Here is a 24,090-nt window from a genome sequence, read left to right on the forward strand (position 1 = left end):
CATTTACTAAGCCTATTGTTCTGGGAACACAATTCTAAACTTTTGCTTAGCAGTGATTTGGGATTTCATACTTCCTTCTTCTCACAAAGTGATTAACACTAAGCTTGCTCTAAGTCACAGAGAGCCCAAACTTGCAGCTAACACCAGTGCAGTTACTTAGAGAGCTCCGGGGGGGGGGGGGGGGGGGGGGGGGGGAGGGAGAAAGCACGGAAGTTTAGTAACTTGCAACAAGACTATTTCATGCCTGTACAGTGAGACTTGCACTAGAGGGCCAAAGAGGCAGCAGCTGCCTATCTGAAGTGTGGCCGCTCTGGGACTGCTCCCAGGGTGTGCACTGTGCTTTGTTCCTTGCAAGGGGGTCTGGTGTTGGCTGGAGCAGGCGGGGGAGGGTTTGGGAAGCGAAGAGGGGGTTGTGTATAGAGATGGGTCGGGTTTTCTTGTTACCTGTGTGGGGGAAACAATAGCAGGTGAAACTACTGTGGGTGAGTTGGTGCTTCTGTGCCCATTGGCTTCGGGGAGGAGGAGAGGCAGGGGGTCGTGTTTCACTGACACCACCACCACGGAGGCAGCGGCAGTAGCAGCGTCCAGGGGCTCGGCGGGACGGAGGCAGAGTCTTTTGGGGGACGAGGAGGGGCCGCAAGCATCCCCCCCGGCCACGGCCGCCCCAGTATACACCGCCTCGTAGAGGGAGCGCTTGACCGGGGTCACAGCGGCCGCTTCTGCCTTCACGTGGGGGACATCGCTGTCTTTGGGGAGGATGTAGGTGTTGGCTGGGGCGGGCGGGGGCCGGTGCCGGTGCCCGCCGTTGAGGATGGCCTGGGCGGCGGGGTAGCAGCCCCCTGCCGCCCCGGCGGGGTGCGGGTGGTGCCCGCCCAGCTTGGTGCCGATGCCGGCGATGCTGTTGAGGGTGGCGATGGAGACGGCGCCGATGCAGTGATTGGTGTAGGTCTTGGAGAGCTTGGCCGCCTTGGAGAGCATCTGCATGCGGGTGCCCAGCAGGTTCTTGCCGATGGCCTTGTTCTCGTACCAGGTGACATCGCCCTCGCTGCAGTGGTCCCGCGGCCGCTGGAAGAAGGCCTTGCAGAGCGGGTTGCGCTTGGCCAGGTACTTGACGAAGCTGGAGTAGGGGCAGAACTCGGTGCCCGTCTCGTACATGCGGGGCAGGTTCTCCTCGTCGCTGCTCTCCGCCCGCTTCTTGCTCCAAGAGGAGGAGCGCGACTTGTGGTAGGGCCCCAGGGACTTGAAGTAGACGAACTTGCGGCCGTCCTCGTCCATGGCCAGCCCGAAGGAGTCCTCCTCCAGCTCGCGCTGGTTCTCGCGGCCCCGCGTGCAAAAGTACATGCAGGTCTCGAACCAGACCTTGTTGAGCAGCCCGAAGGGGCTCTGCGTGCTGAACACGCTGCAGGTGTACAGCTTGCGAAGGTCCGCCCGCGTGATGGCTTGTTTCTGCACCACCGGCCCCGCGCCCTGCTCCTCCAGCTTGCGGATCACCGCCGCCAGCGTCAGGTTGGCGGCGCGCAGCTCCGGGTCCTTGGTCAGGTCCAGGGTGCGGCAGTAGGGCGGCTCGTTGAGGTAGCGGTTGAGGGAGCTGCGGATGCTGATGAGCGAGGACTTGGAGTAGAGCTGGCCGCTCTTGGAGCGGGCCTCGGCGTAGAAGGAGCGCAGCACCCGGCACAGCGCCCCCTTGTCCATGGTCTCGAAGTCCGGGCTCTGGGACTTCTCGCTTAGGTACTCCCGGAAGATGCGCACCGCGTAGCGGGTGGCCAGCCGGGTGTTCTCGCTCAGCCGGGCCCGCTCGGGGCGCTGCAGCAGCAGGTCGGTCTCCGGGTCCGAGTCCTCTGCGCCCCGGGCGCTAGCGGGGACTGGGGCGCCCCCAACTGCTGCTGCCCCGATGCCGCCGCCACAGCCGCCTCCAAGGCGGCCGCCACCGCCTCCGCAAGAGGAGTCCAGCCCGCCGTTGCCCCGGTCCATACTGATCATAAGGACCGGCTCGGGCTCCAGCGGCTCCTCCTCGCCGTCCCACTCCAGCCCCATTTCCTCCTCCTCCTCCTCCTCGTCCAGTAGCAGGAGCCCCCCATCGGCGCCGTCCTCCTCGTCCCCCGTTATCTGCACCTCCTGGATCTCATCGTCGTCCTCCCCGTCCTCGTCCTCCCCCGCGCTGCAGTAGTGGTGGGGGCGGTGGGTGCCGCCGCGGCCCGGCGGCCGGTCCCCCCCATTGTTCTCCCCGCCGCCGCTGCCGGTGTTCCAGTCGCCGCCGCTGCCAGGCATTCTCGCCATATTGCCGTCTCCCTGCCAGTCCTCGGGCAGGGCGCATGCGCTATATTGGACCGCAGCGCTGGAGAGCTTTTGTGTTTAATGACCTTCAGCTACCGGGAGGCAAAGCTGGGCTCTTAAAGGGGCCGCGCGCTCCCAGCGGCGGCGGGGGCTGTCGCGCGGCGGGAGAGGGAAGGGAGAGCGCGGCGAGGCATGCGGCGGTGCGCGGTAGGGGGGGGATGCCAGCGGAGCGAGCGCCGGCCTCAGCACCCAGGCTGCGGGAGCTACTTACCCTCACTCCCTGCCGGGGCCAGCCCGCGGGCACTAAGTGATGCCTGGAGAGCAGCACAGCGGCCCCCCGCCCCTCATCGCCCCCCAGAGCCCGGGGATCCCGCCCCGTGCTGGGCGCTGGACCAGCCTCTCGAGCGGGTAAGGAAGGGAGAGCGCGGGGCAGCCCGTTCCCCCCGGCCCCGCGGTGCAGCGAGAGCGGCAGCAGGTGAGACACAGGGGCGCAGGCACCGCACACGGGCGGCTCGGCTCCTCCCTACCTCGCCGCTCTACCAAGCCCCCAGCAGCAGCGTGTAACTCACTCTCGGACTCCGGCAGGAGTGAAACTTCGTGTCATCACTTCAGCCTGGCTCCCCGTTACCCTCGGTGCCGCATCGGACCAGGCTCGGGTTCCTTGACACTACAGCGGCCAGGGAGCAGAGGCCCGGCTGTCTAGGCAGTAGGTACAGGTCCCGCTCAAAGTCCTTTCCTAGACCGATCTGCTCTCCCCCCACTGCTAGCTGAAAACCGACTCGCAGCCTTGCTGTGTCGGGCTTTGCAAACAGCCCGCTTGTTTCCTGCCTTGTTGTTAAGAAACCAGCAAGTAGCACAGGAAGCCGCCGGGGCTAGGAAAACCCACACAACACTCCGCAGGCAACGAGGCAGTCCAGATCTATCCGGACCGCAGGGACAGGCAGCTGCACATACGCAAAGCGCCGCGCTAGCTTTGCTGAGCACAGGCACCAACATTTTCCTAGACTGCAGCTTTGCAAAAAGCCTTAAACTTATTTTTAGCTTCATCATTTTAAAACTAGATCCCACAGTGGCAAAATCCAACAGTTTGGAACCCTCTAAGCAGCTCCGAGTCATGCTCCGTTTCCCATTTCTATCATTCGTTTCCTTCTGATGACATTCTGAGGATTTCACAAACTTATCTCCGTGTTATTCTGATCATTTTCCTCCCTTCCTCTCACTTTTTTCCTACATTGTAAGCTTTCAAAAACTTAGTCAAAGCAGCACGAAAACATACGCAGCGTCTTCTTTTTACAACTCTCCCCCCCCCCAAACAATATAGAAAGGAAGTGATCAGAAACTTTAAACACCATCACTACTTAATATCACAAATCTGGCTAGATTGATTGAGGTTTACTCGGTGCTTTTGCTCCTCCCCTATCCTCCTCACTGACCAAAATACACCAGCTACAGAAAAGGGTGGGGGAAGAGTATTTTCAGCTAGAACAAAGGTGGGAAGGAATCATGTGAAGACACAGACCAGTCAGAACAAGTACCAGAATACCCCAGCTATGATTAATAGTTAAAAGGGGAGTCTGTGGATATTGTGATCCACAAAAGGTGATGGAAAGTTATTGACATTCCCCAAGTGAATTTTGTTTTTATAATAAGGGGTTGGTTGTAGAGCAATTTTGTTAAACTGGATCACCTCTTTCCGAGATGGCACAAATGTCACAAAGAACCCATAACACATTTTAACTCTAATAATAAGTTTCATTTGTTTTAAAATGCCCACCTCAGTCTATTTGCAAGAGTCTATCACCCTGTTGGCTTACCATTAATAATCCTCTCTTTTATAAACAGGTAATGGCTGGAGCCATGGTAGGGGGCAGTTTATATGGAGTTCAGTTCTGCAGTACAATGATCCATAAAAACTATGGATGAATAATACAAAGCTAGTCTAAGAGGGAAAATTTGAAGGGGGGAGTGCACATTCTTTAGTAATCTTATTGGAGCATGTGAAAGAATGATAGCAATCCTACCTCTCTTGAGAAGAAGGCCTCTGCTTCTATCTATATATGGCTCACCTATAAGTAACTACAGTATAAAGTGTGATCATATTTTGACAAGGGACTTGGTAAAAGCAGGATCTGGAGGGTTCTACATGTAGTGTGTCAATTTCCAGATCAGAAGTTCTGAGTTTACAGGTGTGTGTTTTTGTTTGTTTGTTTTTAAACCTACCAGCTTTGAAAGCCAAGATGGTGTTTTGTGTGTGCTTCACCACCAGAAAGAGAGTCAGTAGGCCAAATGATGCTTCCAGTTACAGTTGTGCATGTGTATCGCCTTCACTTGGGCTGCATATATAAAACAGAGGGCATAATTTGAACAAAATTGAGATCCAAAATTGAGGGCTACCTGTCTGTCTTAGTTAACAGTTCTGTTGATCAGTCACACAAAAAAATCCAATTTTTTCTTATGCTGCCATGTTTTTGCAGTAATGAGAGGAAAAATTAAAATAAATAAAAACATCAGAGAAACTGAATACTCAGAGAAAGCAGATCTGCCTAATAAAGTTTTGCCATTTTTGGTCACTTTTTAGACTACAAATTCACTTTTACAGCCTTTTTAGCCTTGGTTCTATTTCACTGCATGTAACATACATTTATATTAGAAAGTTACTGTGGGATGAGGGCTCCCCCCAAAAAGATTACCATTATTATATTCTCAGAACAGAACTCTCTTTATGCTCAATGGAAAGCTGCTTTTCAGAGCACCCTCCCAAAATAAAAAAATAAATTATTTGCACCTCCACTAACAGATTAGTTATACCCATGTATGGCACAGTTCAGTTTATATTTCATCAGTAAGAATTTTCTAACTCCATTCAGCTAAATATTTGTAGGCAAAGCTTGATATTTCTCACTATACTATGAAGTTCAAATAGGATAGCATGTTCTTGATATAGATTCAGATTCAATACAAATTTAAGTTCCTCCTCCACTCCACCTCTAGTACTGTGGGAGTTTTGTTGGCTGTTGAATAGTTTGCGGCTATTTTTTGTCAGACAGGTGATTTCTTGATATAGTTTTATAAATTGAAATAAATATTTGCCCTAAGCTGCTACTATGGGCAGTCATTGCACCTGAAATCAATCTTAATTGCAAAATTGATGGTTGGTGATTAAAGCGGGTATACTAATCTGTAGGAAATTCTTTAATGCTGAGAACCAAGGACTTTTACTCTTTAAGCCTTCTAGAACAATTTTCAGTTTAGGTAATCCATATGAGTCACAAACCAGACAGCCAGTTATTTTACACAAGGCTAAGCTTCAGTTCAGTATAGCCACTCGAGGAGGAACATATACATGAAGCTCACCCAAGCGATAGCACTCTTTCTGCTGCACTAAAATTATTAACGGTAATTGCAATAGAGACAAATTAGTATGTAGAATAGATGTACAAATTTTAGAACAGATTAGACAAATTTGAAATAAGCACAACATGATGCTTCAGAAAAAGTGCTTAACTACCATGCCCAAAATATAATTGAAAGGAGTATTGTGTTACACCAGAGTAATTACACAGGAGTCAAAGAAGTTACTGTGCTTGCACTAATGCAACTGAGCCAGAGTATTAAAGGCAGTCATCATATAGGGAGATTTTTTTTTCTATCCAAATAATCTCCTGATAGAAAGTTATTTGTATCATCTTCTATTTGCAGCCCAGTCCTGAGCCAGAATCTACGAGACTGTACACAGAGGAGGACTTTAAGTCAGAACAGACATTTACAAAGCTGAGAGACTATGCTGTGGATAAGACCTGAAAGACAATGAGAAATTCTTCACCTTGGGGTGGGGGTGGGGAAATCAATCTCAAGGGCTAGTGATCTGTGAGTGTCTTAGAGTTTATTTCTAAATGTAATTCCCATATGTGCTAAAAACGATTAGCTAATTAACAATTGACTTCCATTTTTAAAAATTGTTGCTTTTATTTTATAGGAGGATCACAGAAAACATGAACGCATGTATCTAAAAAAATTCAGTACCCCTGAGGGCAAAAGGAAATAAAAACTTATTTTTAAAATTTAAAAAAAGAAAAGCCATCAGCTTGACAGCTTCTGTGTCTGGGTGTTCTTTCAATCATTGATTCCTGATTACAGGAAATCTACAACCTTGAGAGACCTGGAGTTGCATGTGGAGTCAAGTACATAATGAGTAAGTAAGTAAAAGAACTTTGAGTGAGGTTGGAAAGGAGAAAGGACACACCAGGCAACCTTAATATAAACATCACTATATATTCTAGACACCTCAAACAGGAGGGAATTTAGAGAACAAAAATAGTTTACAATGGATTGTAATTGGGGAGAAATTAACAGTTCATCTTGAATATCAGGTAAGAAGTCTTCCTGGAGGTGAGACTTAGCCTGCACAGGTGTATCCCAAAAGAACTGGAAACCCTATTGCTCAAGATATTTAAAACTAGATTGGACTGTAGAGAATAAATTCTACATTGCTCAACCTCTTTGCCAAAGTCATCTAATTCTAACTGTCATGGTATTACTTAAACCCTAATCAACACATCTACTCCACCTTCCATGGAGCTCAAAACCCCAGTTCTGCAATGAGCAAGGAGAATAGGCCCAAGTCCTACAATGTTCAAACATAAGCCCTGTGCACACTGATAAAATAATGTATATTCCAAGCAGTATTAAACACATTTTAACTAACAGGATGTTAAACACCAAAGTAACACTATCAACGTACCTGCCCCATTGATGTTCACCACTGGCCTCAGTTTCCCTCCCCCCCCCCAATCCCCGTAAGTATTCATATGCCACAGAACTAGTATTCCAAATTAGGACCTCCCCTCTGGGTTCTGATTTATTAATGGTTTTACACTAAAGGTATTCAACTTTTTACCCTTGTATCCAGCTCCCCAGCCCTTTGAGGCCTTTTATCACAGCTTCCCGCTAGTCTTGCTCCTGTCCCGATCCCTCTGCACAGGCAGCTCACCAGTTCCACAGAGCTGTCTGGGGAAGAAATCCTTTTGAAGGCTGCTGTGAAAAGCCCCACACCAGATCTTTCCAGTTCCTAATCTCCTTCAACCTGAACTCAGTCTACTTCTCATATAGTCCTTGTAGGTAGTCACCGGTCCCCATTATTCTTCCTGGTCATGCGTCCCTTCTAGTCAGGTGCTTCATGGGGATTTCCCCCAAGAGCTAAAAATACCCAGAAGTCCATCCTTAAAAGGTCAAGTGGTGTAATGGACATGCTAAGCCTATTTGAGCCCTCTGTAGTGGGCAGAGCCCAGAAGGGGATTCCATTTATGAAAACACCAACATTTTCCCCCTTAACAGAGGCTAGGGAGAAACAGAACACAAGGGTCACCTAAGTGGCTTGTGGAAATGAAGAACAAAACCAGAGTGGGGGTGAGGAGATCAGGGTTCAGAATGAGGGATTTGGAAGGGGTCATTGAGAAGACACCCACTATTACGAAAAAAAAAAAAAAAAAAAAGGGTGCCATCGAATACCACCCAGAGGAGCGATCCAACAAGTGTAAAGGGTTAGGTCCCTCCTGCTGCACTGAGAAATGGCTGTTTTGGGAAGTGCTAAAATGACCCTATTTAATCCTTGAGAAGAAGTGGGTTCCTCCCAGAAAAAACAAATGATCATCCTTGAAGGGAAGGAAGAGGTTGCAAAAAACACAAAAACAAAACAAGGATCAACTACATATGGGGGACAAATAATGCAAAAACAGAGATGGGAGTGAGGAAACAGAGTAAAAACAAGGAATTCAGAGGACACTGAACAAAGAACCACAATGCCCACCACTCAGAGAACAAGTCCTACAAGTCAGTGGATGCCACCCAGTCGACCCAGAGAAACTCTGATTGAATATATGAACAAACAGGTGACAGAAAATAGGCCCCACAGTCACTAATCCACCTCCTTCCTAGCTTCCTCTTCCTGGATTAATGGGAGGTCATCTTGGACAATGCTAGAAGCAGAGTGATGAAGTCTCTGGACTTTGTGGGACCACAGATAGGATGTACATAAATAAAAAGGGGTGAGGGGATATGCAGCAAAACTTTAATAAAAGATTGTGGAAGAGGCAGAAAAGGGCCTGCAAACTGGCCCACTGTGGGTATGTATACTCCAGAGTCTCCCTCTGACTGCAAAAAGGCCAAGTGTTGAGGACTCCATGAACCATACCAAAAACACATCCATGGTCACAGCTCCATGGAACAGCCACCAACCCATATTCCTGGCAGGCTATGGAACGAAGGTGAAATGCAAGCTGGCTCACCATGGAGCCTCTCCTTTGGAAGGTAGTAACAGGTCCAGTCACTAGGCATCTGGGTGGGGTAGGAGGGTGAGGAAATGGATGCTATGGAACACGACCATGTGCATAGAGTGGTTTAGGAGACATGGTTCATTGACAGACTGTCTGGATGTCATTAAGCCAGCTCTGATAGGGCGCTGGATGGAGCCAGTGGAACAGGCACAATGTGATGTGTTTACGCAATAGAGCAATGGCTTTCAAACTTGTTTTCTGGAGACCCAGCTGAAGAAAATTGTTGATGCCCGTGACCCAACGGAGCTGGGGATGAGGGGCTTGGAGTGTGGGAGGGGGCTCTGGGCTGGGGCAGCAGGTTGGGGTGCAGGAGGGGATCAGGGCTCTGGACTGAGGGTGCAGGTTCTGGGGTGGGGCTAGGCATGAAGGGTTTGGGATGCAGGAAGGGGCTCTGAGTTTGGGGGGGGGGGGGGGGGACTCAGGGTTGGGGCAAGGGGTTGTGGCATGGACTTACCTCCGGCGGCTTCCAATCAGCGGAGCAGCTGAGCAGCACTGCGTCCTGGAAGCAGCCAGCAGCAGGTCTGGCTCCTAGGCGGAGGTGGGAGCAGCATGCAGAGCCCTGTGCCCCCCACCTAAGAGGCCCACTTCTGAGGCACAGCACGGTGTCGGAACAGGTAGGGACTAGCCTCCCTTAGCTGGGCAACACCACCAATGGGACTTAACAGCCCGGTCAGCGGTGCTGACCAGAGCAGCCGTGACCCATGCCTTCCATTCTGTGACCCAGTACTGAGTCGTGACCCACAGTTTGAAAGCCACTGGTCTACACATTTAACATTGAGAGAGTTAAAAGTGTTGTGTTTAAAAAAAAAAAAATAAAAAAAAAATTAAGACCTTTTGATGCTCCTATTTTCAGCTGCAAAAGAAGGGGATGCATTTTTGCTCCCAAAAATACAGAAGAGCTATACTCTCAGGTCTCTTGAGCCATTTGAAGTAATGTTTTATTGGTGCATTCCCATTTATAGAAGTTTTAGCAGCTTTTTCAGAAGTTGTTTGAGGTTACTATGGAATGCATTATTATTTAACGTTTAAGTAAATATTAATGTTTCAGCTTATTTTTCTTTGATTCTGTGATGTTTACTGCAATTTAAAACAGCTAGCTGGTTTCTAGTATATGATAAGGGTTTGTTTAGTGTAGTAATTGTAAAATGGTTGTCTTTGTTTTGTAGTGCACTTTAGGAGTTCCTTTTGTGGTGTCATTGTTGTGAGGAGTGCACCACTAAGTAGGGTTGCCAACTTTCTAGTCACAAAACCAAACACCCTAGCCCCGCCCTTTCCCCAAGCCCACACCCCTGCCCTGCCCCAAGGCCCCACCCCCATTGACTATATTTCCCCTCTCTCAGTGGCTCGCTCTTCCCCACCCTCACTCACTTTCACTGGGCTGGGGCACGGGGTTGGGGTGTGGGAGGCGGTGAGGGCTCTAACTGGGGGAGTGTGGGCTCCAGGGTGGGGCCAGAACTGAGGGGCTTAGGGTGCAGGAGGAGGCTCCCGCTGGGGATGAAGGGTTTGCGGTGCAGGAGGGGGCTCCTGGCTGAGGGATTTGGAACGTGGGAGGGGGCTGTGGGTTGAGGCAGGGGGTTGGGGTGCAGGAGAGGGTGCAGGGCTGGGGGTTAGGGCTCGGGGTTGGGGTGCGGGCTTACCTCAGGCAGCTCCCAGTTAGCAGTGCATTGAGACTAAGGCAGGCTTCCTGCCTGTCCTGGCACCACGCTGGACCCTGGAAGCGGCCAGCAGCAGGTCCAGGTCGGGGGGAGGGAGGGGGGCAGGAGGCACTGCGTGCTGCTCTTGCTCACAGGCGCGCGCGCGCACACACACGCAAGCACACGCAAGCACACACTCTCTCTCTCACTCAGTGCAGCCAATGGGAATGCAGAGCCATGTGCGTGCTCCGCCTCCCCCCCCCGCCTAGGATCCGGACCTGCTGGCCGCTTCGGGGGCACAGTGCAGTGCCAGGAAAGGTTGGTACTGGCCTTCCTTAGCCCTGCAGCACTGCCAACCAGACTTTTAATGGCCCCGTCAGCAGTGCCGACTGGAGCCGCCAGGGTCCCTTTTCAACCGGGCATTCCAGGCAAAAACCAGACACCTGGCAACCCTACCACTAAGTGTCTGTCTATCTGGGTAAAAACAGTGGGTTTTTCCAATCAAATTGGAATCGGAAAAGGTACAGAAAAGAGCCAAATAATTAGGAATATGGAATAGCTTTCATATGAGGAGAGAATAATAAGACTGGGACTTTTCAACTTGGAAAAGAGATGACTAAGGGGGGGAATATGATAGAGGTCTATAAAATCATGACTGGTGTGGAGAAAGTAAATAAGGAAGTCTTATTTACTCCTTCTCATAATACAAGAGCTAGAGGTCACCAAATGAAATTAATAGGCAGCAGGTTTAAACACACACAAAAGGAAGTATTTTTACACACACACACACACACACACACACACACACACACACACACACACAGGAACTCTTTGCCAGAGGATGTTGTGAAAGCCAAGACTATAACAGGCTTTAAAAAAAAAAAGAAAGAAAAGAAACCGGATAAGTTCCTGGAGGATAGGTCCATCAATGGCTATTAGCCAGGATGAGGAGAGATGGTGTCCCTAGCCTCGGTTTGCCAGAAGCTGGGAATGGATCGTTTGATAACCACCTGTTCTGTTCATTCCCTCTGGGGCACCCAGCATTGGCCACTGTTGGAAGACAAGATAGTGGGCTAAATGGACTTTTGATCCAACCCAGTATGGCTGTTCCATTCTTAAAGTTCTTTAACTTGATTGAAAACCCCTCCTCACATTTCTGTGGACACATTTTAACCCTTTTAAAATTGGATCCGCTCAGATGATGCACAAAACATATCGTCCTTAAAAATTGCTGTAGCTTCACTCAGACTGATTTAGCAAAGAAAATGCAGATATGACTGACACTCAAATACAATTATTTAGTTTCTTTTTTCTATCTTAGCTTGATTTGGTATTGTTTTGGCAAAGCAGGCTTATATAATTCCTGCACCTACATCTGCTCATGGCCAATTCAAGAAGTTTTCTGGCATCGTAATAATGGAATGACATAATTAATATTGCCTTCTCACTGCAATGTCAGACATATAAATCTCTAGTTATGCTGTAAGATTTAGACACAAACTATATTAGTAGAATATGCACCAAGGATTACGCTAGGATATAAAGTTTATCCTTGGAAGGGGGAAAAAAAAAAAGCATAGCCCCTTATTGAGCGAGAATAAACTGCATATCCTTCCTGTTGTCCACCATGTATTTTATTCATATCACTAAAAGTTTTAGACTATTAGTGTGTTTGGCAGTATATTAATGGGAATGAAAATGAGCAGAATTGTTTATGTGCCATGACAATTTGGTTTGGCTGGCACTTGAGAGGGACTAGGACATGTTGTTGGTGTATATAACTATTCATGTGAAGTCTGTGGTGAGATCTGGTCAGAATTTCAGTGCTTGAGGTTTAAAAGGCAGAGGCCAGGATGTAAGACAGAGCTTAAGGCATGTAGGCTGCAGCTGAAATATATTCTATATTATTTAGGTTAAAGGCTCAAGACCGTAAAAAAACTGAAACAGTTCTACATTTTTAAGTAAAGAAAGCAAAGAGTGCGCGCGAGAGAGAGTGCGCGCATGCGTGCACTTCTGCTAAAAGCAGAAGAAAAGGAAGACTTGCTGATCGTTGCAAGTGTATTTTGTTGGGCATATGGGATGTTTAAAGAAGGATAGTAAAGTATATTTTTTAATATGCAACCCTGTTCAGACATCCGTTTCATCACCACTAAGCTGCCCCTTGTTTTAGTTAGCTGCTTGCTTATCAGAGTGAAAGATTAAGGGCCTGATCCAAAGCCCATCAAAATCAGTGGGAGTGGGTTTTTTCCCCATTTGAAGATCACAATTTAGGTTCCTTTCCCGATACATTAAAAAACAAACAAACAAAACAAAGGACTCAAATTATTCTGTCTAGCCAGACTATCTCAGAGACATCATTTTGTGCATTCCAGGGCTGAAATTGTTATAGAATTATTTGATAGAGGAGTCCTTGGTTCTTAGGACTTCTGAACTTTGTTAAAACAAGCAAACAAAAAAAACAAGGTCACAATTAAAATGTACAAGTGCACAATCTCTCCATGAGCAGCCTTGGAAAATGGTTATCAAGTTATTTCAAATATTTTTCTCCAAGTTAATGTGGCAGTTACCCCTTTGTGGAGCTGTTCCTACAATTTAGCTTATTTATTTGCGTACTGTCAGTTTCTTTCTTTCAGAATGGTGTCAAAGCACCCACTGCACAGAAAAACAAGTTGCAAAAATCAAAGCCCCAGTGTATCAGGATACAAAAGTGTGAAATCCAGGCCCATTGCTTTCCGTTCTGGCTTTAATTATCATAAAAACCTGCTCTAGGGCCCGACTAATCTGCCAGAAAATTATTATTGAGCCCTGGTAACTCAGTTATATGTGAAGACTTAAAAATGTTTCTTGTGCCAACTGAACGTTCTACACCAACCTCATGTGGTGTCCTGCACCTGGCTGAGAAATATGATGCATTATACTGTATAGGAAAGGAAGTCTACTAATTCCCAGGCAGCTGTAAACAATTTAACCACCTCTGTCCCAACAACCTGACATTTTATATCAGTCTGGTTTTCCAAATTTAAGTAAAGTTTCCCAGGGAATGGATGGTTTGACAAATTCATAAAAACAGATAAAACCTTTGTTCACTGGTATTAATGCGGCCCATGCAGCAACATCCATGACAGCATTGCCAATCCTTAAGTCTCACAATTTTGTGTTTTTCTCTTAAAGCTCAATATACTGGAATCAAGAGATTGCATGAAAATGTTTAACTTTACTTTTGTTTAAATTGAAGCTTCTAGCTCTCATGGTTGCAGAGACAAGCTTGAAAATGTGAAGTGAGTGCACCCTAAAGGCAAAGAAAAAGAACCTACACTTAAAAAAAAAAAAAAAAAAAACCACACCCTCATGATTTTTGAATACTTGGGGTTGGTAATGCTGTCGTCAAAGGATACAAGGCCAGTGTGAAATAAGTTGTTAGTTTGGGCCTATTTCCTAATGGATAGGTCCCGACATCTTGGCAACTTTGCTGACAGTCTCAGAAAAGGGGTCAAAGACTGAGAATGAACTGCTTTTGGTGTCAAAAGGTTCAGGACCAGATTTTCAAGAGTGCCTAGCCCCAATTAGTGGATGCTAAGACCTCTGTATCCGATACTCTCATTTAGGTACCTAAATGAAGTGGCCAGTTTTTCCACGAAGACTCATCGCCCAGTAGTTCCCAATTTTTTTCCAATGGGATCTAAGAGTTAGTGGGTGCAAAGCTCTTTTGAAAACCTGGACCTCAGTCATTTAGGCATCTTGGCAGAACAGCATGAGAACACTTGCAGAGATTTACCTATTTCTGTCTTAGTACTTGTATCTAGTACTATTCACCTGGTTATCTTTATTAAACTATTTTGCAATATTTTTTGTAATAATGATGGTATGCTTCTGCCCATCTCTAGAGCTAGCATTGCACATCCTCAGTTCTCTTTTTTGGCTTCTGTAGTTTTAATTAAAACCTCAAAAATTTTATTTCTTCTCAGGGAGGCCTATTTGATATTGAGATCTTCAAAAAGTTTGTTTTAAAAATAAAAAAAACCCCTCTAAATCCAACAGTGTCTGAATGTTTATGGAATCTTAGTAATACGCATAGCACAGAGATAGAGTTACATAAAAGACTCCCTCAAAAGACCAGGATTATTTTGGGATGATTTAGAGATAGGCAAAACTCTTGCATCTCAAATAGGGGCTAGCTTGAGTTTGTTCATCTCTCCTTCCCAAATGACCTTGTCAGAGCTAAGAGAGTTAGGGTTTGTTTTTTAAATAGCTCCTTGACTTCTACTGAATTGTTCTGATTAAGTCAAGGGAGAAGGCACCTCACTACACCACTGAATATACCAGGGAAAACCCTAACATTCCTTTGAGGTAATTAGTAATTAACATTCCATTGGCAGCAAATCAATTTTCACATACACTTCCTAGCTCTGGTCACATCTGAAATAATACAAGAAGAGAATTCTCATACCATATTTTGGCTCAAACAAGGAAACAGTGCACATCTCATGAACAAGCTTGTTCTTTATGGTTTTTGCAATCATCCCCACCTGATGGGGTTGCTGAAGTCCTGTAGCACACTATCCCTTTTTAGTATTTAGAGTGCCAAGTGTACCACAACTCAGAGGCACCTCAGTTGCTATGTCAAATAGGTTCTGTCATCTGGTGGGTCCCAATAAGCATTCTGACACATGACTTGACTAGGGCTGGAGAAAAGGTTGCTATTAGCTTAGTTTGCCCTCTTAGTTCATTTCTGCTCTAGAGGTACTTGGGTATCTTGCAGGTCCCCTGGCCAGGGCTAAGGACTGCCCAAGATATTCTTTGTGGCCCCTTCATGTTGCTCTTCCATTTTTACACAGCTCCACATCTAGGTCGGGAGCAGCTTTTCTAGCTCCTTACCCACTGGCTCTCAAAGATAACTACCTTCAAATGCCACGCTGCCTCAGCGAATCACTCTTGACTAAAGAGCGTTTTCCTTTTCAGCCAACCTGTGACTGTTCAGCAGATTCATCACAGTTTACTCCTGTACAGTATTTTTCATGCACATCATTTTCTTCCAGCATGCATTTTTTATATTTTATTTTATGCCACTATTTCAGCAAGTACAGAGGGGTTCATTGCTAGATAATCACATTAACAACATAGCAGAACTACATAGGCAACTCCCATATTCAAGAGGAAAAAAATGCTTTTTGTAAAGGAACGAGCAGTCATTGCTCAAGGTACTAGTTGGAACAGATCAATAACGGCTCTCCTTCACGCTGCAAAATACATTTATAAAAGGCCTATATGGGGCGGCGGGTGGATGTTACCTTTTTCTATGGTCTCACCATGAACACAAAGTTTGTGGAGTATCTCTCAAAATCCAAGGACAGAGAGCATTACCTCACTCCACTGTACCTCTAACAAGCCAGCCAATCATACAATCTTATTTTGTCATACTTTAATTTTAGCACAGGTATTCTGAACTGAACTGGACACCACACCTGTAGGCAGAGGCCTGCTATATCTAGAGCAGGCTAACTTGTTTTCTATTAAAAAGTGTCAACCAAAAAATCATTTAAAACAACTTTTAAAAAACTGTGGGGGGGAATTATATTTAATTTTTAGTTTCAAAATCATGAGGAAAAATGTCCACTTTTTCCTCACTGTTTTTAGTTTCCTCCTCCTGCCCCCCCTTCACACTGGAAAATGTCATAAAAGTTAAAAGTGAGAGAAAGTCACACTTCTTCTCTTACTTTTCAACTGGAAAGAAGGGAAAAGCGGTGGTAGGGAAAAACTTTTCACTCCTGCCTCTCCCCCCCCGAAAAAGGTCACAAAAGTAATAATAAAGGTGAGAAAGTTGGAAAAACGCACACATTCTCTTATTCTCCTACTTCTCCCCAACACACACACACCCTCCTCCTTTTTCCCAACCTTTTCCAATGGGAGAAAAAAGGAAGAGATGCTAGAGGAGGGGATTATAATAAATAAAATAATAATAATTTGACAACAGAAACAAAATGATGATTTTTTTGATTAAAATAATTTAAAAATTAAATGAAAATTTTCAAATTCTTTTAATCAAAAAAATCAAATGCTCAAATTTTTGTTTCCACCAAAATAGGATTATTCAATAATTTTTAACTTTATCGGGCAAATCTCCTGTGTATGGTACAGTGATAACCTCCGTTCACCATGTGGCTCTGCTTTTTGACCAAAGTCAGTAATATAGGCTAAACCTCTGCAGAGTAGCTAGTTGAAATGACATCAACAAACAAGTCTTCACGGATGTAACAGACAAACCAACATTTGATTCACCATCCGGGTCATTCTCAGAGACCCATTCCTTCCAATAAAAGACATTAATTTCTATTCCTTCTCAAAAGGACAATGTATCAAAAATCAAATCCCAGTCATCTGTTACCTGTTCATGCTGGGGTGGGCTTATGTTTAGGAACTTTTGCCCGCTTTTTAGAACGGAGTAAAAAAGAACGTCCAAAGTAACACAATGTGAAGTAGTTGGTCAAGAAAGAAGCAGCCACAGTATAGACAGCAATAGCTGTAGCGGAGAACACATGCAATGGTGCTATTCAGTTTCCTACACCGTGTTAAAAAAAAAAAAAAAAAAAAAAGACACATGGACATTAGTATAGATTTTAATGATGTAATCAATCAGTTTTGAAAGAGATTTGTGGATAATGAAGTGGCTAGGTGTGTCACATGGACATTACATACATACTGCCGAGGACCGCAAACCAATACTTCATGGACAAGTCAAAAAAGAAAAACCCAAACAAAATCCCCTGGATCCAAATCCCCAAGAATACTCTCTAGCCCAGTGATTGGGGCACACCTGCGGAGAGAGAGCTGACCCAAGTTCAAATTCCTTCTCCACATCAGGCAGAGCAGGGAATTGAACTCTGGGTCTCCCACAACCCAGCTGAGTGGCACCACCCTTTTCTGCTCCTCCTGCTGCCCCTTTTAGACAAGAGAGTTGCTTTAGTTCAAACAGGAATTATTTTGGGGAGTCCCGTGAATGTGTTATACAGGAGGTCCCTTTTGACCTTGGAATCTATGAATTTGTGGAAAAATTCTCTGTTCTAATAGGACCCATTATTTCCTAGTCCCACAGGAAACACCACGTCTTTGCATCCTCAGGTACATAGTATTGATCATTCAATACTATGTACCTGAGGATGCAGGTATTCAATTGATCAATACAACCCCAAAAGAGGAATTCCACCTCAGCTGTCTGAGAACTATGATCCATGCTATGCTGTTTATATTCACTGCAAGATGCATAAGCCTTCAGGGAAAATCCATTGGTAATCTGGGCACCAGAGCTAAACGCTTTCCAGTAAAATCAGCCATATCAAATATTTGGCTTTGTTTCTTCAGAGGTTAGACTGGGGAACACAAGACTCCCTCTTGCTCTGCATAGTTATAGCGCAACAACTACTTTTTTTAGATCAGTGGCATTAAGCCTCAATAATACTGGTACGGCTGCTGCTCTAACAATATCAGTATCACTTTCATACAAGAATTTACCATTCCACAGATGAGAGATTTGTTTACTAGAGGTTTTCCAAAAGGGGCAAATACAAATATATGGTTGGATGATTTTTAGAGTAAACTGAATAATACTGGAAAATGCTGGCTCTTGACCTGTGGAAAATTCCACTGTTGCAGAATATGGTGTCCAAAGGCTTTCAGTGTAGCTGTGCAATATAGTTAAGCGTGTGCAGCTCCACGCTTGCCATTTCTCACTCTAGATAAAAACAAGTCACTATTTTCCCCATAGCTTTTCTCTCCTCCATTCTAACCATAACCACAATGGAGAAGGGTTGGAAAGGACACAGGACCTCCATTCCTCAGGCCTCAGAAAGTCAGTGTGAGGGTTGGGTTAGCCAGGAGCGACCATGAGAGCCAGGGATAGTAAGAGGCAGGTAGATGGAGGGAGCCTGTGGCAGCTGGAGGGGGTGGGGGTTGTTGAGGATGCAAGGGATTGGAGTGGGGCTTGGAGACTGATAGACTGAAAATAAGTGTTAGGAGATTCTGGAGCAGCTTTTTCCATTCTGTCCCTGCTTCCCATTTGTCTTCCTCTTATATCCCTATCCCCTTTCACCTCCTGCCCACCTTTCAACCCCTGCTATCCATTCCGTCCCCAAGTCTGTGCTTATTTCACCTTCCAACTGCTCTCTAACCTACAGATCCACCAGGGGAGCACAAAATGGAGGAAGAGGCAGCTTGGCTTCTTGCAGTTTCTCCATCATAGCTACCTCTAATGGACAAGAGGGAACACCATGGGAGAATTCTTACAGCCCTGCTGGATGTATGACATTCCTGCTGCAGGGAGACACAACAGGCCTGCCAGATGCACATGTCTCACCTGAGATGCATATCACTTAGCAACATTGCCTTAGGTCCAAATCCTGGTTCCACAAGCAAAGCCTAGGTAAAGGAGATTTGCTGGCAAAAACTACACAGTGCCCAACTTGCTGGCTCGTAGTGATTCCTCCTTTCCCACACCCCTCTTCAACATCTGTTGAGTTTCTGCTAGCAAGACTATTTTGTTTTGGCTTTGCTTGTGGAGCCAAGATTTGGACCTTAGACAAGGTTCCCAAGCAGCACACATCTTACATGACTCATGCCTTATCATGCCTTGGCAGCCTTATCCAGTAGAGTAATTTTGCCCCAAAAGGGGAAGGAGGACAATAGGAAGATCCCTCCAAAAGCACCATAAGTCCACCCTGCCTTCCTTCACTGCCACCCTAAAAAAGTTTCAGCACCACCAGTTTCTATCTGTCTGTCTGAATTGAAAAAACAAACAAACAAAAACAAACACACACAAACTCCCAAGCATTTATTGTGGCCTTCTCCTGCCTTTCCTCTTATGGTGCCATCTTTAACTGGCTCCTGTTTTGCATGGCAGCAGTCTTCAGATAACATGCTAAGTTCTCATCTTCCCACTAAATGCCCAGGCTCTTCTCTTTCCCCTTCCAGACTTCTACATGAAGGCCTTCCAGGCTCCTCTACTTCCCACAAATTCCTTCTGAGATCCTCCTATCAGTCTCGCCCCAGCCTTCCCCAGACTCACCTCATTCTCTTTCTCCCCACAAACACCTAGCACTCTCCTCCCTCTGCAATAATGGAATCTTTTGGAAGGAGGCTGCAACTGCAGTTTGCTCCTGCCTTGTGAGCATAGCTGCTAAACATACATTAGGCATGGGTTGTCATGGAAGGAAAAGACAGGGAGGGGTGAGGGAGAGAATCCACTGAGCTGTCCACAATCAGACTTTGCTCTTTTATCCTCCTGTGTCGTCCGTTCCCGCACCCCCACAACCAGCCAAAACTTGGTGGAAGAACACCGTTGTCCAAAACCAATTTGAAAGTTGTGAAAAGGAGATATTCCCCCATCCCATTACCCAGCATAGATCTATAGCCTGTTGCACCTCCTCACGTCCCTGCTTGAATGTCACAAAAGCTGTCTACTCCAGTGCCCCAATGGCAACTTGGGGCTCAGAGAGCCAGTTGAATAGACACTGCTGGTGTGTATGGGAAAGAGCTGATGCAGCCCATTGTCTCCCCTTTTCTGTGGGCTACAACATCTGAATACATGTGTACAGACCCACCTGCCAAGTCCTTTCCAAGCCACATTTCAGCCTCCCCACCATGGAAAATGGCATAAAGCCACTGCAGAGGGTGGTGAGGGTGCTGCTGGGGGACCTGACCCTTAGAATTGTTCTAAGTATTGCCAACCTCAAGCATTCAAATATGAGTCAGACCCAAAGAAATCATGAGATTGGCTTAAAAATCATGACTTAAAAAAAATACATTTTGGGTTTTTGTTTTACTAGGTTGCATCCACTTCACGTTTTCAAGTTTTTCCCTGCACCCATGAGGGCTAAAAAAACCTCACCTTCCTTTAAGTAAATCTGAGAAGCTCTTGATTCTAGAGGCTGGGGCTTTAAGAAGTATACCCAAAAATCATGAGACTCGATAAAAATCATCAGAGCTGGCAACACTGACCACCACTCTGTTCCCACCCAAGGCTAAAATTCTTCACCATAGACATTCCTCATATTTATGATAGACTAGTCAAACAGCAAGATGTTCTGAAAAGCATAGGGTGAGTTCCTATGTTTTAACACTGCTATGTGGACAAAAAGCCAACTGATTGCATTTCTTCTTCCTGCAGCAAACTGGGTTAGCTGAGAGCTTGACGGAATGAGAATAGCAGGTTTTTAAGTACTGCTTCTAGACCTGGCATCAGCACTTGTATTGCCATCACCAGTCAGACATCAGAAGCAACACACGCTATGGGAAGTGTATGTAATCCAGGCAGGCCCATACTAGACCAACAGAAGTAGGGAGCGAAAAAGAGTATGTGAGCAGGAAGGGGACACAGAAGAAATCCATTCCCAGGAACATTTTGAAACACTGACTTCAATTTCCTGCAGTTTAGAAAAATCAAGTTGCTTCAAAACAAACTTTTTTTTTTTAAATAAAAAAGGAATTCTGTGCCTCTAGCAAGTTATGTTCTGTTAATTGCCAATTGCCTTGCACCAAAGCCACAAGTCCCCAAATGCCCTTGCACATTTCTCATCAAACAAGCACACATACAAACAACAACATTCAAGCAGTCATTACCAGAACTGTCAAAACACCAAAAAACAAAACAAAAAAACACACAACAAAAGAGACACACCAAGGCAGGTTAGCACCTTCTCTTTCATAGAAACATTGGTCTCTCATGCCCCTGCTTCTGATCATCTGCCAGGGCTTCTGAAAGTCTGTTGAGCTGCTACTCTGTCTGCCCTTGCTTGAAGACAGGGAGTGGGCTCCAGGTACAGCCCTCAGGACTGAGCATATACAGTATTCACACACTTAGATTTTCAACTTTATCTGGTTTCTATCAGGAACTTCAGGCAGCTTAGACAAATTAATTTTCGGAATATTCCCCTGTGATTTCTTCTCGCCTACCCATGCTCTCCAATAGCTCCCCCTTTGCTCCCTCCACAGCTCTCCTTTGCCTCCTCCTCACAGTATCTCCATCTCCTTACCCCTCTTGCCCTCTGCCATTCCCCACCTTCTCCACCTCTGCCATGATGCCCATAAAACCCAGCCTACTGATCCTGACTAGACAGGTGATAAGTTTCCTCTTTGTTCCTTTTCCTATTTCCGTCCAACCTATTACTAATCCCCACAAAAGCAACCTACAATACCTGTAATGAACAAAGCTGTGCCAATTCTTCACCATAACCTTTTGCTTGTATGTTGGATCCACAATCCACTATCTTGCATCTGTTTGGGTCTTTAGATTGCAAGCCTTTTAGGCCAGTGATTGTCTTTTTTGTGCCCAGCACAATGGAGCCCTAGACCTTGGGGCACTATCATATATAAATATTTACTACTAAATATAATAATTAGACTCTCAGAAATTTAACGTCAGTCTCTCAGGGGTACTCTGATGCTTAATTCATTAAAGCTGGCAGAGCATTTTGAGCTCTTTGGATGGAATGTGCTATAGAATCACAGAAATTTAGACCTGGAAGGCACCTTGAGATGTCATCTAGTCCAGCCCCTGCGCTGAGGCAGGACCAAGTAAACCTAGACCATCCCTGACAGGTGTCTGTCTAGCCTGTTCTTAACCTCCAGTTATGGGAATTCTACAACCTACCTTGGAGCCTATTCCAGAGCTTGACTATCCTTATAAAGTTTTTCTGGATATCTAACCTAAATCTCCCTTGCTGCAGATTAAGCCCATTACTTCTTGTCCTACCATCAGTGGACATGGAGAACAATTGGCCACCATTCTCTTTATAACAGCCCTTAACATTTTTGAAGGTTTGTTATCAGCCAAGTCTTCTTTTCTCAAGACTAACCGTGCCCAGTTTTTTTTTTATTATTAAACTTTTCCTCATAGGTCAGGATTTCTAAAACCTTTAAATTTTTCCCCTCTCCCATCTGGACTCTCTAAAGTTTGCCCACATCTTTCATTAAGCATGGTGTTCCAGAATGGGCCACAGTACTACAGCAGAGGCTTCACCAGTGCCAAGTAGAGAGGAATAATTTCTTCCCTCATCTTACATACAACACTCCTGTTAATATACCCCAGAATGGCATTATCCTTTTTCACAACTGCATCACATTGTTGACTCATTCAATTTGTGATCCACTATAAACTATGGCCCTACCAAATTCATGGCCCTGAAAAACACTTCACAGACCACGAAAGCTGATCTCTCCTGTGAAATGTGGTTATTGTAGGGGAGGGGCAGGGCTGGGAGCACCCTAGCCAGGGGCTCCTACCGTGGGCTAGGCTCCAGCTGCTAGTCCTGGCTCAGGCTGGGGAGGGACAGGAATTCCTCTTCCCCTGCAGGGGCCACTTCTGGAGCCTGGTCAAACCCACCTCCAGGAACCTTCCCCAGCTGGCAGCCCGTGACTGGGGTGCAGAGGCTCCCAGAAAAACCCAGATGTATGGTAACCCATCCCCCATGCCCTGTGACACTCATTTCTGCACTCTGTCTGCCCAGCTCTGAAGACAGCGTCCCTGCCTCAGCAGCAGTGCAGAAGTAAGGGTGTCAGTCTCATGACTCTCCTACAATAGCCTTGCGACACCCTCCCCCATGATCCATTTTTGGGTCAGGACCCCCACAGTTACAACACTGTGACATTTCAGATGTAACCATGAATTTGACCATTTAAAAAAAAAAAAAAAAAAAGACGACTGCAAAATTGACTAAAATGGACTGTGAATTTGGTAGGGCCCTAACTATAACCCACAGAATCTTTTCAGCAGTACTACAACTTAGCCAGTTTTCCCCATGTTGTAGGTAGGCTACGATTTTTCCTTCCTAAATGAAGTACTTGGCACTTGTCATTATTGAGTGTTATCTTGTTGATTTCAGATCAAAATGACTTTGATAAATTGGAAAATTGAACTCCAATCCTGTCCTCCAGAGTGCTTGCAACCCTTCCTAGCTTGTTATTAGCTGCAGATTTTATAAGCCCTCTCCACTCCATTATCCAAGTCATTAATGAAATTACTGAGTAGTACCAGACCCAGGACTGACCCCACTACATATGCCCTCCCTGTTTGAGAGAATCATTGATAATGTGACACGATGGTCGATATAGTATGGTGGGTCCTGCGCTTTTCTTGGTGGGGGAGGGGCTAAAATACCACCCTTACCCCTGCTCTTGGGGCCCCAAGGGCCCCACTAGTGGCCCAGGAAGGTGGTAAAGGAGGGAAGCGGGGGAGGGATCTGGGTTTGCTCCTCACTCTGAGGCCCAGCCTCTCTCAACCCCTGCAGATTCTTACCCGCTTTCCCCTTGGGTGGGGTATCTTCAGTCCTTAAATGCTGGGGGAGGGAATGTCCTTCCCCTGCTGGGGCAGGGTCTCCCTTACTCCGGTTTTCTGTTCCTCCAAGTCTCACAGCACACCTCCAAGCTCCAGTCCGCTCTCCTTCCCCCTGACTGCCTGAAGCAGGGGGTTTTATTAGGTTTCTAACAGGGCCTTAATTGATTACAGGTGCTCCAATTAACCTGTAGCAACCCTCCCTAGCCTTCAGGGAACCACTCCTTAATTAACCTAGGGTTTATATACTTCCCTTCTACCACTTCCCACTGCTCCCTGGCCCTCCTGTATCACATATCCCCCTCCCCTGCTCAACGCCATGGGGTTGGGCTACTTGGGACGAAAGACTGTTGTCGTGATAGGCCGTCCGCGTTGCTGTGTTGGCTGCCGGCTCTATCCTGGATCCAGAAGTGAAAAGGTTGTAGGGACAGGAACCATCTAGTCACTCGTGCATTCGTCTCCTTTTTTGTGTGCATCCATTGGAGTGGGGCATGGTCCGTCACAAGCGTGAACTGCCGCCCAAGTAGATAGT

General features: G+C 46.1%; 1 protein-coding gene and 1 long non-coding RNA gene across 4 annotated transcripts in view; one reads left to right on the forward strand and one right to left on the reverse strand.

Moving 5' to 3' along the window:
• KCTD1 (potassium channel tetramerization domain containing 1) overlaps window positions 1-24,090 on the reverse strand; it is a 140,966-nt gene that overhangs the window by 86,651 nt on the left and 30,225 nt on the right. The window contains exon 1 of one of the 3 annotated variants that reach the window (XM_034762804.1): window positions 445-2,426. The exons of 1 other annotated variant lie outside the window; for it this stretch is intronic. In XM_034762804.1, coding sequence (XP_034618695.1) covers window positions 445-2,277 — 1,833 coding nt within the window. In that variant the 5' untranslated portion in view covers window positions 2,278-2,426. Of the gene's footprint in view, window positions 1-444; window positions 2,427-2,843; window positions 3,588-24,090 lie in introns of those variants that run through there. One more of the 3 variants, XM_034762807.1, reaches the window with a different exon arrangement.
• Window positions 2,542-6,769, forward strand: LOC117873435. The gene is made up of 2 exons (XR_004644729.1): window positions 2,542-2,682; window positions 6,412-6,769. It is a non-coding gene; the product is annotated as an uncharacterized LOC117873435 (long non-coding RNA).

Source organism: Trachemys scripta, chromosome 2, assembly GCF_013100865.1.
Source record: "Trachemys scripta elegans isolate TJP31775 chromosome 2, CAS_Tse_1.0, whole genome shotgun sequence".
Classification (NCBI taxonomy): Eukaryota; Metazoa; Chordata; order Testudines; family Emydidae; genus Trachemys; species Trachemys scripta.